This window comes from Pipistrellus hanaki (assembly GCF_964339955.1).
Source record: "Pipistrellus hanaki genome assembly, chromosome: 18".
NCBI classification, from domain to species: Eukaryota; Metazoa; Chordata; class Mammalia; order Chiroptera; family Vespertilionidae; genus Pipistrellus; species Pipistrellus hanaki.
The window spans coordinates 12,406,180-12,425,647 of NC_140520.1; the positions used below are offsets into that span (position 1 = coordinate 12,406,180).

The 19,468-nt window shown below is 60.3% G+C and overlaps 1 protein-coding gene across 2 annotated transcripts; it reads left to right on the plus strand.

Annotated features, from left to right (window-relative positions):
* Window positions 1-1,461: 1,461 nt before the first annotated feature.
* On the plus strand, window positions 1,462-17,707 carry NPR1 (natriuretic peptide receptor 1). Of its 2 annotated transcripts, XM_084866736.1 has the most exons (23): window positions 1,462-1,513; window positions 2,085-3,067; window positions 4,283-4,482; window positions 5,059-5,172; window positions 5,840-5,975; window positions 6,497-6,588; window positions 7,103-7,238; window positions 7,469-7,553; window positions 9,155-9,275; window positions 9,630-9,704; window positions 9,830-9,907; window positions 10,301-10,405; window positions 10,633-10,704; window positions 10,805-10,961; window positions 11,242-11,397; window positions 11,655-11,823; window positions 12,639-12,785; window positions 12,863-12,986; window positions 13,125-13,193; window positions 14,139-14,313; window positions 14,566-14,664; window positions 16,576-16,667; window positions 16,792-17,707. In XM_084866736.1, the coding sequence occupies exons 2-23, from the start codon at window positions 2,326-2,328 to the stop codon at window positions 16,852-16,854; spliced, it is 3,207 nt and encodes a 1,068-aa protein (XP_084722862.1). In that variant the 5' UTR covers window positions 1,462-1,513; window positions 2,085-2,325; the 3' UTR covers window positions 16,855-17,707. The 2 variants fall into 2 exon arrangements, with proteins under 2 accessions (XP_084722862.1, XP_084722861.1); XM_084866735.1 differs by lacking the exon at window positions 1,462-1,513 and having other exon boundaries at window positions 1,802-3,067.
* The last annotated feature ends 1,761 nt before the right edge of the window (window positions 17,708-19,468 follow it).

A 19,468-nucleotide genomic window follows, 5' to 3' on the forward strand; every position in this document is an offset into this window, starting at 1 on the left:
AAAGGGAGAGGGAGAGAAAGAGGGAAACATCAACAGTTGCCTCCTTTCCGGGGATTAAACCTGAAACCCAGGAATCAAATCCGAGACCCTTCAGTGCACAGGCAGACCCTACAAGCAAGTGAGCCACACCAGCAATGTGCTTATTTTTAAGTTTGGGCTATTAAATACAGAGAGAGAAAATGCAGGCCAAACAAAATGTGCCTGCCATCCTAAGTTGGGCTACAGTTTGCTCTAACGATAGAAATATTCAAAATTCTCCTACAATTCTCTATGTAGAAAACATATTTCAGTTTTTGCTCTTTCTACACAGAATACTTTTCTCATCCTTCTACCCTTGTTGATTTATTTCTCCTTGAATTTCTTCCTGGTCCCAAGACAGGCAGAATAGTTTTCAGCTGGACCTCTTCTTAATTTATCCATCTCTGTATTGTAGTCCTTAATGACATTACATTATGACTGTATGTCCCAAATAGAGCTCTTGAGGTACAGACCCTATTCGCACTTCTCTTTTTGCCCTTAGCATCTAGCTGGTGCCTAACCCTTACTACCGTGTTTCCCCAAAAATAAGACATTCTCCGAAAATAAGACCTACTTACAGGTTTCCTTCTGAGTGAAATATAAGGCATCCCCCCAAAAATAAGACACCCTCCCCCCTAGGCTAAACATGAGAGATTTGGTCCACTGATTCTGAAAGAAATGGAGTCACAAGAAATTCACCAGGAAATTCAGGAATTGGATGGTTATGATGATGTTCCAGAAGATGATGCCATGATTGTCATTGAATAAATGAGTGAATTCTTGATACTGTAGGATTCACAGTTTGTCTGGTTTGTGTTGACAACTACTGTACTAACGTACCGTATACAGGTAATGAATTTCCTTTATTTTCATTTAACAATAAATGTGTACCGTATTCTTCTTCATGGAAAAATAAGACATCCCCTGAAAATAAGACCTAGCGCATCTTTGGGAGCAAAAATTAATATAAGACACTGTCTTATTTTCGGGGAAACAGGGTAGGTCCCCTGCAACCGTTTGCAAACCTCGGGTCCTGGCCTAGGTGCAGGGTTGGAGAGCTTGGTGGCCCAATACCGTCAATGGCGCCCACTGGCCACCAGAGGGCAGACTGATTCTACAGAGGTCCGGTCCAGCCGCCCCGCCGTCAAGTTTGCGCACCCGAACCTTCCCCTCCGCTGGTCATTTCCAACACCATTTCTCACCAACCATCACCCGCACGTTTCCCCTCCTCGGCTTCATGACCCTTTAGGAACTAAAGAGTTAATCCTGCCCTCCCACCCGACCCTATTCTCCGCCGACCCCTTTGATGGGGGTGGAGGTGCGTCCTGGCTGGTCTGGGTCCTCAGGACCCTGGGGTTCGCCTACGTTAACGTCTTTTCCAGAAACCCGTCACTCCGGGACACTCCCATCACACACGCACACATTTTCCTGCTGAGATCCCGAACCAGCACCTCCTTCCTCCCCGGGAGGGCCCCGGGAGGAGGGGAGGGCAAAGGTCTGTGTGTGTGTGTGTGTGTGTGTGTGTGTGTGTGTGTAAGGGGGGGGGGGGTCCCCACACCCTTCTCTATTCAGTTCTCCCGCGCGGGCGTCGGGGGCCGTGACGCGGGCAGCGGGTCCAGGGGGACGGGGCGCCGGAGAGCCCGCGGCGCGGGGGCGGGGAGGAAGGAGTTAAAGGTCCGGATTGGCTCCGCTGATACCGAGCCTGGGAGGGGACGAGTCCGGAGGGAGGGGTGGGAGCTTGGCTCGGGTCCTCCCCCCCTCCCCATCCCCCCCTCACCCCCCCTCCCCGGGACAGCTGGAGACGCGGACGGCCGGCCGGACGCCGCTCCGGGCAGACTCGCCGGGGCCGCGCTCCCGCACACACAGCGCATTCCCCTCCCCGTGCCATCCCCGACCGACCTTCCTCCCTCTCCCAACTCCTCTCTCTCTCCCCCACACTCTCTCTCTCTCTCTCTCTCTCTCTCTCTCTCTCTCTCTCTCACACACACTCACACACACACACACACACACACACACACACACACAAACAAACACACCCCTAGCTCACTCCGGCCCCTCCGCTCCAGGCTCCCCTCCTCACGCCCACCTGCTCCGCAGCTCCCTGCCCGGGGGTCCGCCCCCGCCCCCAACCCGCCCCGCACCCTCGGCGCTCCGGACCCTGACCGTGACCGTGACCGTAGCCGCTGGAGGGGACCGAGTTCCCCGGGGTGAGCGCCCCCGCCCGCTCCGCCGCCCTCCCCCCTGAGCCCGAGGGGCCCGCGGAGGCCATGGTGGGAGCCCCCGCGCCCCGAGGGGCCCTCTGAGGCCATGCCGCACCCCGGGGGCCCCGCCGGCGCCCGCCCGCGCCCGTGGCCGCTCCCGCCGCCGCCGCCGCCGATGCTGCTCCTGCTCCCGCTGCTCCCGCTGCTCCGGGGCGGCCTCGCGGGCAACCTGACGGTGGCCGTGGTGCTGCCGCTCGCCAACACCTCGTACCCGTGGTCCTGGGCGCGCGTGGGCCCGGCCGTGGCGCTAGCGCTGGCCCGCGTGCGGGCGCGGCCCGAGCTGCTGCCCGGCTGGACGGTGCGCACGGTGCTGGGCAGCAGCGAGGACGCGCGGGGCGTCTGCTCCGACACCGCCGCGCCGCTGGCCGCCGTGGACCTCAAGTGGGAGCACGCGCCCGCCGCCTTCCTGGGCCCGGGCTGCGTGTACGCCGCCGCGCCCGTGGCCCGCTTCACGGCGCACTGGCGGGTGCCGCTGCTCACGGCCGGCGCCCCGGCGCTGGGCTTCGGCGCCAAGGACGAGTACGCGCTCACCACGCGCGCCGGGCCCAGCCACGCCAAGCTGGGCGACCTGGTGGCGGCGCTGCACCGGCGCCTGGGCTGGCGGCGCCGCGCGCTCGTGCTCTACGCCTACCGGCCCGGCGACGACCAGCCCTGCTTCTTCGTGGTGGAGGGGCTGTACCTGCGGCTCCGCGACCGCCTCAACATCACCGTGGACCACCTGGAGTTCGCCGAGGGCGACCGGGACCACTACGCCAGGCTGCTGCGCACCGTGCAGCGCCAGGGCCGCGGTGAGCGGGCGCAGGGGCCCGGGGCCCCTCATCCCCGGGAGGCGCCTGGACGTCCCCTCTTTTCTCCGGCCAGTCTGTCTCCTCCTCCTCCTCCATCTCCTCTTCCTCCTCTCCTCCTCCTCCTTCTCCTCTTCCTCCATCTCCTCTTCCTCCATCTCCTCTTCCTCCTTCTCCTCCTCCTCCTTCTCCTCTTCCTCCATCTCCTCTTCCTCCATCTCCTCTTCCTCCTCTCCTCCTCTTCCTCCATCTCCTCTTCCTCCTCTCCTCCTCCTCCATCTCCTCCTCCTCCATCTCCTCTTCTTCCTCCTTCTCCTCCTCCTCCTTCTCCTCTTCCTCCATCTCCTCTTCCTCCATCTCCTCCTCCTCCTCTCCTCCTCCTCCTTCTCCTCCTCCTCCATCTCCTCCTCCTCCTCTCCTCCTCCTCCTTCTCCTCTTCCTCCATCTCCTCTTCCTCCATCTCCTCTTCCTCCTCTCCTCCTCCTCCATCTCCTCTTCCTCCTCTCCTCCTCCTCCATCTCCTCCTCCTCCTCTTCCTCCTCTCCTTCTTCTCCTCCTCCTCCTTCTCTTCCTCCTCCTCCTCCTCCTCCTCCTCCTCCTCCTCCTCCTCCTCCTCTTCCTCCTCCTCTTCCTCAGGTTCCTCCTTGTTCCTGTCTCAGCCTCTTTGGCCTTTTCCATCTCTGAGTCTCCATCTCCTTCTCTTTTCCCATCCCCTGCTCTCCCCGTTTGCAGGGCCCTCTCCCTTCTCACCTACCCCTCTCCCCCACCTCCTTCCTGCCCTCCAGCTCCCACGAATTAGGAAGGGGTGCCTGCTGCCACCGTGGCACTGAGTAGGTTCCTGGCCTAGTTCCCATCCCTCTTTTCTCGCCCATTTTCTGTCTCTTCCCAACAGCCTTGCTCCTTCCTCCATCTTCTCCTCCCACTGCTCCCACACACCAGCTCCTGGCCAGTCCCTCTCCAGCTGGCCTTCCTCTCCTTCGGGCCTGGCCGCCTCGGGACTTGACCTCCCCTTTGCCCACTCCCCCTACCTCTGCTCCTTCCTCCCTCCCACCTCCACCTCCTACCTTCTCCATCTGTCTCCTGCCACAGCCTGTACTGAGTCAGGAGTCCCACTTAACCACCGCGAGGTCTCTGACCGACCCCCCGGGTGCCCCAGCTTCCCCCTCTGGAGAGTCTCCCCGACACCGAGGCTTTTCTCTCTCTGCCCCCTCCTCCCAGTCATCTACATCTGCAGCTCCCCGGATGTCTTCAGAACCCTGATGCTCCTGGCCCTGGAAGCCGGCCTCAGCGGGGAGGACTACGTGTTCTTCCACCTGGACCTCTTCGGGCAGAGCCTGCGAGGCGCCCCCGGCCCCGGGCCCCGCAGGCCCTGGGAGCGCGGGGACGGCCAGGACGCCGCCGCCCGCCGCGCCTTTCGGGTGCGTGCCCAGCTGTGGGATCGGAACTGGTGGCACGGAGTTTCTGGGCACTGGGCCTTGCATTCTCTGAAATGATTCTAGAAAAGAAGTTCTTTCATTTTAAGGAGTATATATTATTGATTCCAGAGAGGAAGGGAGAGATAGAAACATCAATGATGAGAGAGAATCATTGACCAGCTGCCTCCTGCACGCCCCCTACTGGGGATAGAGCCCACAACCTGGGCATGTGCCCCTTGACTGGAATAGAACCTAGGACTGAGTCAAACCAGCGAGGGCAGAAAAATTCTTGATGCTCATAAGGAGTTAGGTGAGGAAGGGCAGGGGTCTGGGTCAGGAGGTGTACGGAGGGACGGCACTCATCAGAGCCGGGAGGATAAGAAGATGTGAGCACAGGCTTGAACTGGGCTTGGAGAAGCCGCCTTTTTGGACCCCTGGTTTGGGGCAGACAGCGCCTCGCCCAGGATACGGGGCCCGGCCTTAAGCTAAGCGGAGATGCAGCTCTGGGAGGTGGGCCCCAGGCTCCTGGAAGGATGGGTCCGCTCCCAGCTCACCCCTCTCCACTGACCCCTTCCTCAGGCCGCCAAAATCATTACATACAGAGAGCCAGACAACCCTGAGTACGTGGAATTCCTGCAGCAGCTGAAGCACTTGGCTCTTGAGCAGTTCAACTTCACCATTGAGGATGGCCTGGTAGGATGGGGTCCCGGGACCCTCCAAAGCCGACCTCCAGCCCCCACTCCATGGCCCTCTGCCCGTCTCCACCCTGTTCTCGCAGCCATCCCAGCATCCCCCGGTCCCCCCTCTTTCCCTTCCCCTTGCTCTGTATCTCTCCTGGTGGTGGGGGTTGGGAGGAGGCATTGACCAGGTCAATCTCCAGTCCTCACAGTCAGAGGGGAGGGATATGTCCTGCTCCACCCGCCCAGCAGGATGCAAAGCGGTGGTCTATGCAGAGCCATCTTTTTTTTTTTATTTTTTTTTTTAATATATTTTATTGATTTTTTACAGAGAGGAAGAGAGAGGGATAGAGAGTTAGAAACATCAATGAGAGAGAATCATCGATCAGCTGCCTCTTGCACACCCCCTACTGAGGATGTGCCCACAACCAAGGTACATGCCCTTGACCGGAATCGAACCTGGGACCTTCCAGTCCGCAGGCCGACGCTCTATCCACTGAGCCAAACCGGTTTCGGCATATGCCGAGGCATCTTGTCCATAGCAAAGCCTTTCTGTGTTGTGGGGAGGTTTCCTCCCGCCCCCTCCCAAGCTCCCAGCACCTCCCATCGCCCCCTGCCCCCACAGCGCCCACTGCGTGCTCTTCACCAATCGCACCCCAGTCAGGCTCTGCTGGTCCCCGCAGGTGAACACCATCCCGGCATCCTTCCACGACGGGCTCCTGCTGTTTGTCCAGGCGGTGACAGAGACGCTGGCACACGGGGGAGTGGTCACCGACGGGGAGGGCATCACGCAGCGCATGTGGAACCGGAGCTTCCAAGGTCAGCGCCTGGGGGCGGCCAGAATGGGCCTGAGGCCGTGAGAAGCCTCGGGTCTTGTGGCCCCGGGCCCGGGCAGTCACCCGCCCATGCCAGCCTTCCGCAGCTCCCTGGAGGCCCTCCTGCCCCATCTCCCCAGCTCCCCGGAGGCCCTCCTGCCCCATCTCCCCAGCTCCCTATAGGCCCTCCTGCCCCATCTCCCCAGCTCCCCGGAGGCCCTCCTGCCCCATCTCCCCAGCTCCCTATAGGCCCTCCTGCCCCATCTCCCCAGCTCCCTGGAGGCCCTCCTGCCCCATCTCCCCAGCTCCCTATAGGCCCTCCTGCCCCATCTCCCCAGCTCCATCAAGAGGTCCCTCTAAGTATGTGGCTGAAGTGTCTGTCCCTCTGTTATCATTCCATATGTGTGTGGGGGGCGGGCAAGGCAGGGACAGTCAAGGGATCAGATGAGGAGGGTATGGGGGGAGGGGGTCCCTGAACTTCCTTCCAGTCCCTCAACACACAGCCGTCTTCCTCCACGCCCCCAGGTGTGACCGGGTACCTGACAATGGACAGCAATGGGGACCGAGAGACCGACTTCTCCGTCTGGGATATGGATCCTGAGACTGGAGCCTTCAGGGTAAGGCTGTGCCCGGGAGGACAGTGCCAACCAAGAAAGACCCCCTCACCCCTCTTCTCCCCTCTGGCCCCCCACCCCACCCCAGCCCTGGCAGGGCATCTGTCTCCTCTGAAGTTACCAACTACCCTTGGTCACTTATGGAGAGCCCTGGATTAGAAGGGTCTGCTCTAGTCGGGGGGATCCACCAGAATGATGGGGACTCACAGGCATTACTCTCGGGAACCCCATGTCTGAGGAGGGAGCACAGCCCTACCCTCGGGTCACAGAACCCCTCCCACAGAGACAGGCAGCTCAGAGCCGAGAGGAACTCCCACTGTGTTCAAGTTATTCCACGCTAATGGCATGGGGCCTGGGGATGGGGTGTCTCTGTATCCCTCACAGCAGGGGTTTGATGCATAGTTGACATCCCAGTTAAAGGACCTGGAAGCAGAGATGGGATAGGTGGGAGGCAGGACTACCCAACAGGACAGGAGGTCCGCCCCGCCCACCATTCCCCCCGCCCTCCCTCCCGTAGGTCGTTCTGGACTACAATGGGACGTCCCAGGAGCTGGTGTCCGTGTCAGGGCGCACACTGCACTGGCCCCTGGGACACCCGCCCCCTGACATCCCCAGATGCGGCTTTGACAACGAGGACCCCGCCTGCGACCAAGGTGCCTCCCCTTGCCTTCCAGGCCTCCATTCTGAGAGACTGCTCCTCTCCCCCCCACCCCGCCCGCCATGGGGAGTCAGATCAGTGCTCCCCTCCCACCCTGAGATTTCTGGGTAGGCTCCGGCCTTTCCCTCCCTCCCTCCGTCAGCCTAGCTCCCTGGTTGGCCGTTGAAGGCACTCCTGCTGTCTAACCAAACTCTTCCTTGCTGCACCTGGGACTCTCTCCTGCAGCCCACTTTTCCACCCTGGAGGTGCTGGCGTTGGTAGGCAGCCTCTCTCTGCTCAGCATCCTCATCGTCTCCATCTTCATATACAGGTGAGCCTTGGGACGAGGGCGGCGAGTGAGGCTGGGAGACGGAGAGAACCAGCCAGGCTCAGGGGAGGTGGCAAGGATGCAGAGGAAGGGAGAAGGGGTGAGGGCACAGCGGGGGAGGGAGAAGGGGTGAGGGCACAGCAGAGGAAGGGAGAAGGGGTGAGGGCAAACAGGGGAAGGGAGAAGGGGTGAGGGCACAGCAGGGGAAGGGAGAAGGGGTGAGGGCACAGCAGGGGAAGGGAGAAGGGGTGAGGGCACAGCAGGGGGAGGGAGAAGGGGTGAGGGCACAGCAGGGGGAGGGAGAAGGGAGGAGGGCACAGCAGGGGAAGGGAGACGGGGTGAGGCACAGTAGTGGAAGGGAGAAGGGGTGAGGGCACAGCAGGGGGAGGGAGAAGGGAGGAGGGCACAGCAGGGGGAGGGAGAAGGGGTGAGGGCACAGCAGGGGAAGGGAGAAGGGGTGAGGGCACAGCAGGGGAAGGGAGAAGGGGTGAGGGCACAGCAGGGGGAGGGAGAAGGGGTGAGGGCACAGCAGGGGGAGGGAGAAGGGGTGAGGGCACAGCAGGGGAAGGGAGAAGGGGTGAGGGCACAGCAGGGGAAGGGAGAAGGGGTGAGGGCACAGCAGGGGGAGGGAGAAGGGGTGAGGGCACAGCAGGGGGAGGGAGAAGGGAGGAGGGCACAGCAGGGGAAGGGAGACGGGGTGAGGCACAGTAGTGGAAGGGAGAAGGGGTGAGGGCACAGCGGGGGAAGGGAGAAGGGGTGAGGGCACAGCAGGGGAAGGGAGAAGGGGTGAGGGCACAGCAGGGGGAGGGAGAAGGGGTGAGGGCACAGCAGGGGAAGGGGGAAGGGGTGAGGCACAGCAGGGGAAGGCCGCTGGAGCTGGGGGAGAAAAGAGACTGAAAAGCCTTAGGACACAAGGGAGAAAGGATGAAAGGGTAGGAGTGGCCAGGGAGAGGGAGGGGATCCCAGACAGCAGGGGGGCGGGCATCATAAAGGCCTGGATATTGGCCCAGGGGCCGGTTTGCCCCCCACCACCCTACTCTTGCTGGAGGGAGGAGAGGCAGTGGTTCAGACTGGGATTGGGCCCCTGTTAGCAGGCAGGGTGAGGAGCCCATGGGCATTCAGAGAGAAAGGAGCCCTGTGCCTCCTTCCAGTGGAGCTGAAACGAGAAGTTAAGGATAGAGGAGGGGAGAACATTCTTGCTGGTTGATCATGTACTATGTACAGACCCCTCCCCCGCCACATTCCTTTTTTTTTTTTTTTTTTTTAATATTTCTTTATTGATTCAGAGGGGAAAGGAGAGGGAGAGAGATAGAAACACAAATGATGAGAGAGAGCCATTGATCAGCTGCCTCCTGCACGCCCCCTACTGGGGATCAAGCCCACAACCCAGGCATGTGCCCTTGACCTGAATCAAACCCGGACCCTCCAGTCTCAAAGAAATAAAGGGACTGCCAGGGAGGCGGAGTTTCACCCAGGGAGGCGGAGTTTCACCCAGGCCTCCTGACTCTGAGCCCAGGGTGGGCCTGAAACCCGCCTCAGCAGAGCGGTGGGGCCGGGGCTCTGAGAAGGGGCCGCGGGGCTCAGAGGCAGGTGTCCTGCCCCAGGAAGATGCAGCTGGAGAAGGAGCTGGCCTCAGAGCTGTGGCGGGTGCGCTGGGAGGACCTGCAGCCCAGCAGCCTTGAGAGGCACCTCCGGAGTGCGGGCAGCCGGCTGACCTTGAGTGGGGTGAGGACACTGGCATTGGGGGGAACTTGGGGGACAGCTGGGGGTGGGGTAGGGGGGGGCAGTGCTGATGGGTAAGGGACAGAGCAGGGTTCTGACCCCAGCTGTCTTTCACTTGTGTGGCCGTGGGCACGTCACGGCCCCTCTCTGCGGCTCTCAGAGCCTCCCTTACGGCTCCTCAGAGGCTGCAGACAGTACGTGTGAAAATGTGCCGAAGGGGAAAAGCACGTGAGGAGAGGATTCCATGACGTGGAATGAGGCAGCGAAGACCAGAGCTCGAGCCATCAGCAGGGCGAGCGGGGCCCATGGTGGGGACATCCCCGGGCTGACACCCTCCTGCTCTCTCCCTCCCTCCAGAGAGGCTCCAATTACGGCTCACTCCTCACCACAGAGGGCCAGTTCCAGGTCTTCGCCAAGACGGCCTACTATAAGGTGGGCCGGGGCCGGGGCAGGCCAGGAGGCAGGGGGTGCTGTGAGGAGCGGCTGCAGATCCAGGGCGTTTGGGAGCTCCCATCCCCTCACAGTGACCGCAGTGACCGTCTCCATTCCTTGCCCAGGGCAACCTCGTGGCTGTGAAAACTGTGAACCGCAAACGCATCGAGCTGACCAGAAAAGTCCTGTTTGAGCTGAAGCATGTAATGCAGGGGAGGGAGGCCGTGGCAGGGGAAGCACCCCAGGGGGATGTGGGGGGTTGGCCAGCAGCACTGCAGTGGAGGGACCTCGGGGCCATCTGAGCCCTGGGACGCGCCCTCGTGTATTGCGCACGGGAGGAGGCGTCACGGACGGGGAAAGGACAGCGGGACACATGTCCCGGAGGGAAGTCCTCGAGGGTTTGGGAGGCAGGGGGAGTAGGGAGCCGGCTTGGAGGGGTGCTGGGCTACAGAACACGGGTGGGAATCGCCAGGGAAGGTCCTAGAACGTCTGGGGAATGAGGACAGAGTTAAGAAGAGTGAGCGGTCCTCGCGGGTGGGGGACAGCTTGAGGAGTGAGGTCCCTGTCAGGCTCCTGATGTCGGCTCCCCACTGCAGATGCGGGATATACAGAATGACCACCTGACCAGGTTTGTGGGTGCCTGCACCGATCCCCCCAACATCTGTATCCTCACCGAGTACTGCCCCCGTGGGAGCCTGCAGGTGAGGAGATCACGGGGAGTCCTGGCTCTCACCCCAGGCAGGCCTCTCTCTCTTTCTGACCTTTATTTGCCCATCTGTAAAATGGGAAGGGGGTGGGAGGAGAGGCGGTGGCACGAAAGCAAATACAAAGATCTGTCCTGTGCTGCCACTTGACGGCAGTAGGACCCCTGCCCTCCTCTTCCGGGGGGAGTCTGCAGGGCACAGGTCTGACTCTCGCTGCCCAGTAGGACATTCTGGAAAACGAGAGCATCACCCTGGACTGGATGTTCCGGTACTCTCTCACCAACGACATCGTCAAGGTAGGGCCAGGAGAGCCCCTTGGACGCGGGGGAGGCATGCTTCTCTGGCCGTGGGTGTAAGCCCCACTCACACCCCGGGCCCCCGCCCCCCATTCTCCAGGGCATGCTGTTCCTGCACAACGGGGCCATTTGCTCCCACGGGAACCTCAAGTCATCCAACTGTGTGGTCGACGGCCGATTCGTGCTCAAGATCACCGACTACGGGCTGGAGAGCTTCAGGGACCCGGAGCCAGACCAAGGACACACCCTCTACGCCAGTGAGCTCAGACCCCCTCTGCCCCCAACCCTGCCTGGAGGCCAGCCCGGCAGAGAGGCTGTGCCTGGTCTCGGATGGGCTTGAGCACGCCTTTCTGGCCTCTTGCCCTGTTTGTTCACCAGAAGCACGAGGAGTCCGATGCAGTGGTCTCCGGGCCTCGTCTAGCTCTAGCGCTCAGTTCGGTGTCTCCAGATCAGGCCCAGACAAGTCTTCTGGCTCTGTCCTTGTTTCCCTTTAGCGCTGGGCCCTTCACCCTGTGACCCCTGACCTCTGACCCGCAGAAAAGCTGTGGACAGCCCCCGAGCTCCTGCGAATGGCCTCACCCCCCGTCCGGGGCTCCCAAGCGGGTGACGTCTACAGCTTTGGGATCATCCTTCAGGAGATTGCCCTGAGGAGCGGCGTGTTCCACGTGGAAGGTCTGGACCTCAGCCCCAAAGGTGAGAGGACGGTGCTGCCCCCCAGCCCTGCCTCAGTCTCGGTGTGTCTCAGCCCCAGAGGGAGCTGCCTGGAGAGGCCACCACATCTTCCTTCTGCCAAGTTCAGCCACCACCCACCCACTGCTCCATGGCTGCCAGCGACCCTGAAGCCTGACTGGGCTCTCCCGCCCCCTGCCCGGGTCCTGGCCGTCCCCACCCCATCTCTCAGCAGGCCCTTGGCCGACCCAGCCACGGAGCCCCTTCCTCCCCACACACAGAGATCATCGAGCGGGTGACCAGGGGGGAACAGCCCCCGTTCCGGCCCTCCCTGGACCTGCAGAGCCACCTGGAGGAGCTGGGGCACCTGATGCAGAGGTGCTGGGCTGAGGACCCGCAGGAGCGGCCGCCCTTCCAGCAGATCCGCATGATGCTGAGAAAGTTCAACAGGTCTCTGGCCTTGGGCATGGAGCACCCCGAGCCTCCCCTGTGCCCCCCACTTCAGTCTCATCCCTGCCTGGCTCAGTTAGTTAGAGCATCGTCCCAATACGCCAAGGCTGTGGGTTCGATCCCCAGTCAGGGCACATCCAAGAATCAACCAATGAACGTATAAATAAGTGTAACAACAAATTCTCTTTCTCTCCCCCCCACCCCCAATTCTTCTCTTTAAAATAAAAAAGTCTCAAAAAAAAAAAAAAAAAAAAATCTCATCCCTGCAGTAGCTACTGCAGCCACCACAGCCTCGCAGCCCCGTGTGAAAACCGAATGACCAAGGTGTCCCTAACGTTCCCCACCTCCCACACCCCTCTCCTCCCACAACACATCCACCCACAGCCCTCCTGCCCAGCCCCCAGGGCCCCTCGTCTTCACTGGTGTGCAGAGTACACGGGGCTTCTCCCTCCATGGGAGTTCACCCCGTGAATTCCTCTGCCCAGTGCCCACCCTGGGGCCCAGTGCCCCCAGATGCCCCACTGAGCCTGTGTGCCCTCCTGCTGCGTTCTCCATCAGAGTCCCCTCCCTCCTCCTCTGCCTCCTTCTAACTCACCGTTCCAACAAAGCAGCTGGTGTGCCCGAAGCTTCATACTTGACCCTGATGTCATCTCAAAGATGCACCGAACTTTCCTCCTACCCTTTCCCCTGGCCATCCCCTCCTGTGGTGCCCTCACCCCCCACCTTCTCCGGGGTCCCCCTGCAGGTGGGGGTGGGCTGATAGCCTGGGGCGGGCACCCTCTCACCCCTGCTGGCTGCTCCCCGCCCGCCCTCAGAGAGAACAGCAGCAACATCCTGGACAACCTGCTGACCCGCATGGAGCAGTACGCCAACAACCTGGAGGAGCTGGTGGAGGAGCGCACCCAGGCCTACCTGGAGGAGAAGCGGAAGGCCGAGGCGCTGCTCTACCAGATCCTGCCTCAGTGAGTGCCCCTGCCCGGCCCTGTGCCCGCCACCCCAGCTCCCGCCCCGCCTCACCCTCTGACCCCTGACCCCTCAGCTCAGTGGCTGAGCAGCTGAAGCGCGGGGAGACCGTGCAGGCCGAAGCCTTCGACAGCGTCACCATCTACTTCAGTGACATCGTGGGCTTCACGGCCCTGTCGGCTGAGAGCACGCCCATGCAGGTGAGTCAGGGGGTGGCTGCCAGCGAAGGCTGCCGTCCCATAGGAGCACCCTCAGCCTCCCTGCCTTCTGGTTCCGCGTTCCCGCCCAAGCCCAGGAGGAGCCCCCTCTCCCCACCCCCCACGGGCTCTCCTTTCCAGGTGGTGACCCTGCTCAACGACCTGTACACCTGCTTCGATGCTGTCATAGACAACTTCGACGTGTACAAGGTGAGCGTGTGCGTGTGGGCGGGGAGGGACAGACAGACTGCTGGGCAGAGGCAGGAAAAGGGGACGGGAAGAGTGAAATAGGATCTTTGAGAGGAGACCCAGGTACATGGGAGAGACAGGATCACAAGGAGACCCCCAGGGGCAGGTAGAGAAACCGAGGGGGAGGGGGGATGGAGGGATGGGGGATGGAAGGATGGAGAGGTGGAGGGATTGGGGATGGAGGGGTGGAGGGATGGAGGATGGAGGGATGGAGGGATGGGGGATGGAAGGATGGAGAGGTGGAGGGATGGAGGGATGGAAGGATGGAGGGAGGATGGAGGAAGGATGGAGGGATGGAGAGGTGGAAGGATGGAGGGATGGGGGATGGAGGGGTGGAGGATGGAGGAATGGAGGGATGGGGGATGGAAGGATGGAGGATGGAGGATGGAGGGATGGAGAGGTGGAAGGATGAGGGATGGGGGGTGGAGGGATGGAGGGATGGGGGATGGAGGGATGGAGGGATGGAGGATGGAGGATGGAGGGATGGAGGGATGGGGGATGGAAGGATGGAGGGATGGGGGATGGAGGGATGAGGGATGGAGGATGGAGGATGGAGGATGGAGGGATGGGGGATGGAGGGATGGAGGGATGGGGGATGGAGGGATGGAGGGATGGAGGGATGGAGGATGGAGGGATGGGGGATGGAGGGATGGAGGGATGGGGGATGGAGGGATGGAGGGATGGAGGATGGAGGATGGAGGGATGGAGGGATGGGGGATGGAAGGATGGAGGGATGGAGGATGGAGGGATGGAGGGCTGGGGGATGAGGAAAGCCAGCCACTGGCTGGCAGGTGCGGATGCAGAATGAGAGTACACATTCTCATTCTGCATCCGGGGGAGGGGTTGGGGCGGCCCAGGGAGAGGAAGCTCCAGCCCCACGCCCTGCGCCCTCTCCCGCCCTCGCAGGTGGAGACAATCGGCGACGCCTACATGGTGGTGTCGGGGCTTCCGGTGCGGAACGGGCGGCTGCACGCCTGCGAGGTGGCCCGCATGGCCCTGGCGCTGCTGGACGCCGTGCGCTCCTTCCACATCCGCCACCGGCCCCAGGAGCAGCTGCGCCTGCGCATCGGCATCCACACAGGTGAGGGCACCCACACAGGTGAGGCCCAGAGGCGGGGAGGGGGCTTCCGAAGGCTGAGCTGCGGAAACTCTGGCCTCAGACCCACCTCCCGCCTCTTCGGAGCGCCCTAGCCCCGCCCTGTGGCCGCCCTCCAATCCCCTCCCTTCTTCCCTCTCTCCCTCCCTCCCTCCGTCCCTCCTTCCCTCCCTCCCTCCCTCCCTCCTTCCCTCCACACCCGCCGGCCCCCTCGCCGATGGGCTTCGCTCCCTCCAGGACCCGTGTGTGCTGGCGTGGTAGGGTTGAAGATGCCCCGTTATTGTCTCTTTGGGGACACAGTCAACACGGCCTCACGAATGGAGTCTAACGGGGAAGGTAAGGTGGCCCCTAAAGGGGATGGGAGCCCAGGAAAGTCCCCCGGACAGCTGGTGCCTGTCCGATCCCTGTCCCAGCTCCTCCCCTCTCGCCTCCCCACCTCCTGCTCCTGGGTGTGCAACCTGGGCAGATCACCTTGCGTCTAGTCAGAGACTCAGATCCTAAGCTGCCCTCTCTTTTCAAATGTTTGAAAAGTCTTTCCAGGCCCCAGTTCACCAGTTCCCAGCAGGAATCCCACCTTTAGAGCCCCCAGTGGGCTCAGAGCTGCCCACTGGGGTGTGAGGCTCAGCTCTACTCCGAACCCAGCTGGGTATGGATTTGGTACACCATTCTGAGTCTCCGTTTTCCTCATCTGTAAGAGTGAGAATAAAAAATCTGCCTCTTTGCCGAAACCGGTTTGATTCAGTGGATAGAGTGTCGGCCTGCGGACCGAAAGGTCCTGGGTTCGATTCCGGTCAAGGGCACGTACCTTGGTTTCGGGCACATCCCCCTTGGGGGGTGTCCAAGAGGCAGCTGGTCGATGTATCTCTCTCATCAACATTTCTAACTCTCTATCCCTCTCAATTCCTCTCTGTGTAAAACAAAAAAAACAAACAAACAAACAAAAAAAAAACACAAAAAAATCTGCCTCACTAGAGTTATAGGAGGAAGCCCTATAAAACAAGGAAGACATAGTTGTCATTCAACTTTTCCGAGCCTCGGATATTATCTGTAAAAAACGATGCCTGTCTCGGGGTGTAGAACACCTAGCACAGCCCCTGGCACACAGTAGGTGCCTAATACATGCATGCTCCCGCCTCTTCCTTTGGTCCTGCTTCCTGTTGATCTTCTTCCTGCCTTCCTGCTGAGTCCGACACAGTTTCACCAAGTGAGCGTTTATTGAGCAATGTGCTGGGCTGGGAAGACCCAGACCCACAGTTGGCTGGAGAGTCCCCGTGGACCCCATCCAAACCTCCCGGCGGAAGGAGGGCTACTCGGAGCCAAGTGGGGCTCTGGTCCGGCACGTGTCCCCTGGGCACTGCGCTTGGGGCTGTCCGGGTGGGAGAAGGCCTCTCGTTGAGCTCCAGTCCTCAAGGAGCACGTCCTCAGGGATGGTTAAACAACACAAGGCCACCGCGATGCAGACCCCGGCGGTGGCGGGATCGAGTTCAGAGGGAGATCCGATAGAGAAGGGCTGTGGGGATGCTGGTCAGTGGTCAGGAGGCCTCGGTCTCCTCCTCTAGGCCTCAGCTACCTCAGCTGAAACACCAGGGTGGTGAGTCACTGATCGAGGGCTTCCTGTGTGCCGGATTCTGTTCCCTCTTTGAAGGTTAAACTTAATCCTCCCAGCAGGGCTTCGAGATGGGCACTGTCCCTGTCAGCACTCTACGGATTAGGAAGATGAAGCCCAGAGAGTTCATATGTCTTCCCCAAGCAAGCCTTCACTCTGGCATGCATCCTAGGCAGAGCAGGCCCCAAAGTCCGAGGTCCTGACCACTGTGCTACACACTCACTGTCTAGAGCCTGGTGAAGCGCAAGGGTGCTGTCCAATAGAACTTTCCGCGGTGATAAAATTGTTCTCTAATCTGAGCTGTCCGATATGGGGGTCACAGGGGGCTATTGATCGCTTGAAATGTGGTCTTGCAGCAGGGGCATTGCATGTTTAATTAATTGATTTCGTTTTAATTAATTTAAATTAAAAAAAAATTACATGTGACTCTTCGCTACCAGGATGGAGAGGTCGCACAGCTCTCAGGCTCCAGCAGAGAGGCCAGTGTGGTCAGACACCACATGGAGAGGGTGGGACTCTGGTTAGGAAGCTTCCTGGGCCAGAAAGAAGGAGAGAGCATCTTTCTACCCGCCAGTGCCTTGATTTCCCCTGTTCCCTTCTCTTGCATCCCTCACTTCCCTTCTTCTCCTTATCCTACGCAGCCCTGAAGATCCACTTGTCTTCGGAGACCAAGGCTGTCCTGGAGGAGTTCGGTGGCTTCGAGCTGGAGCTGCGAGGGGATGTGGAAATGAAGGTAGAGGAGGAAGCCCCTAGTGTCACCATCCCCGGGGGCCCCAAAGGGGGCTCCCCTCCCTCAAGCCCCTTCTCCAGCAGCCACTTCCACTCCCATCCCAACCTCCCCTTCTGTTTCCCTCCAGGGCAAAGGCAAAGTCCGGACCTACTGGCTCCTGGGGGAGCGGGGCAATAGCACCCGAGGCTGACCGGCCTTTCCTCCAGGCTCCCACACCTCCCTTCCTGTGCCGGAGTGACAGAGCGGTTCCCGGCCCCCCCTCACCCATCGCAGCCCCACTGTCGCCAGAGGATCAGGAGAGGCGGTGTGAGCAGCTCAGGTGTGCTCACTCCCGTGGAGACACCACACATCTCCTCTGCGAGGGGACTGGTGGAGGGGAGGGAACTCGGAGCTCACAGAACCAGACAAAGCCCACAGCCACGCCCAGTGGAACCCACACCCCTTACCCACCCCGCCTCAGGCCACGCTGGGGTGTGGGTTCCTGGGTCCTCCTGCCCCTCCTGTGCCTTCTCCCTCAGCCTTGCTGCACTGTGACTTCCGTGGGGAAGGGGGAGAGCCACCGGAGGGGGAATAGGAAAAGGCTTTACAGATGAACGGGGGTGGGGAGTCCACAGCTGCCACAAACACCCCCCTGTCTCCCACCACCCAACACTGGGTGCAGTGTGCAGGGGAGAGGCAGGGTATGGAGGGGCTGGCGGCCTGTGTGCCTTGCTTCTCAACCGTGAGTGGAGACCATTAAAATCTTTGTTCCAGTGACAGTGTCTCTTCTTGAGGGAGAGAGGGTTGCCAGAAAACACAGCCATGGCCTCCACCCTCTCTGACAGAGGAGGCACGTTTCTCAAGCTGGGAACAGCCTGCGAATCGCCCAAGCACTGCACGCATCACTTTTGAGCCAAGGAACCATTTCCACCCTTAAGAGTTATTGAGGGCCCCAAAGAGCTTTTGTTTATGTGGGCTTATCTATGGATATATATTCTGTACTGTAAATGAAAACATCCCCATTAACTCATTTAAAATAACGATAATAAACCCATCACATGTTAGTAACTTTTTACTGCTTTGTCAAGCACATTCGTAAGAGAAACCGGTAGCCCTGGCCGGTGTTGCTCAGTGGTTAGAGGTGTCAGCCCAAGCACCGAAGGGTCGGGGTTCTTGTCAAGGGCATGTATCCTTAGGTGAGGAGTAACAAAAACTGTTAGCGGCGGGAGAGGGAGAAATTGTTTTTTAACTGGCAATATGTGATAACGAAGAGGCCAATGACTAGTTTGGTGCTACTGCCTTGATTTATGCTAAGATATCAGCAGTCTCTCTCTCTCTCTCTCTCTCTCTCACACACACACACACACACACGCACACGTTGCTTTTTCACACTCAGTGCAAATAACACAGTCCATAGGGCAAATCATGTACTAGTAGGAGCTTGAAAATCAGAAGCAGGAAAAGGAGTGAGGACGGAATGGCGAGCTCTCGCATCTTTTGCCCCAGGAGGCCTGGGAGCAAAGAAAAAGGGACTGGGGGGTTGTTGGGGGGGAGAGACACATATAGATCCCTTTTCAATCCCATTGAGATTTAGGGACTGTCCCCACGTCCCTCCATTCCCATGCCAGTGTAGACAGATGGGAGTGATAGTTTGCGAAATGACTCTCAGCTGGGCTAAGGGCCCTCCCGTCCCAGCTCCGCCCGCTCTCCCCACCCCCTTCCTGAGCGGCAGGCAGGCAGGAATGCAGATGCGGGGGGAGAGGTGGCTACAGCTTCACCTCCCCCGAGGGGGAAGAAAGTGCCAGACATTTCTCAGTGCCATCCATCAAGTGCAGACAGGCCCTTCCTCCACCTCCCCTCCCCAAGCCTCTTCCTGGAGTCCACACCCAGGGGGGCCTGGAGGCAGGGTGGGCAGCGTGGAGGCCTGCCGTCAGGGCAGTGCTCCCTGGGACGTGGTCTGGGGTGAAGAAAGGGGAAATTGTTCTCTTGTCCAGGGACCTCGATGTTCTGTGCTCCCTCCCCACCCTTTGGGGCCTCCGGCAGCTTTGATTTATGGGGAGAGGCAGCTTGCACGGTCAAGTCCTCACCCTCTGCTGGGGAGGAATAGCCGGGGAAGGCCTAACAGAAGGATGGTTGCCCGGGTAACCACAGCAAACTCAACTTTCTAGTGGGCTTTGGTGACCATCTCCCACTCTCCTGCCCCAGTTCCCCTCCCAAGGGTAGTAGACCACCCCAGAACAGAGTGGATGTGCTAAGGAGAACTAGGGCCTGAGAAGTTGGGCTTGGGGGGCTGGGTATCTAAGGAGACTGGGCTTTGGGGAGGGGAGCGGGGAGCCGAATGGCTGAGGAACTCCGGCAAGACAATTCTAGGAAATTGCCCGTCAGATCCTTCCGGGGTAGCCTGGCTCTGCTGCTGACGCTGGAGGGGAGGGCGCTGGGGGTGGGCGTCAGGAGAGGCCCGGGAGTGGATGATTTCTGCAGCTCCAGAACTTTCACTGGGACCGAGAAGATTTCCTTCCGGAGGAAGGTCCCTGAGGCCAGGAAGAACTGGGAAAGCCATTACCCAGAGGTGGGGGGTCCGACGTTAGCGTCTCTCCTCTGAGCTCGGGAGGCAGATCTATGCCAGGAACCGCCGCCCGCAGGGGAGGGGCAGTCTGGCCTGGCAGTTTCCCCAGCTGGCCCGCAGAGCAGGTCTGGGAGGGCTGAGTGGGCAACAGGGTTTCCCTGGAGTACGATGAGAATAACAACAGCAATCGCTGGCATTCAGTTGTGCCTTGGAGTGGACAAAGCCTTTCACATACGTTAGCTCAGCAGTCCACGTGACA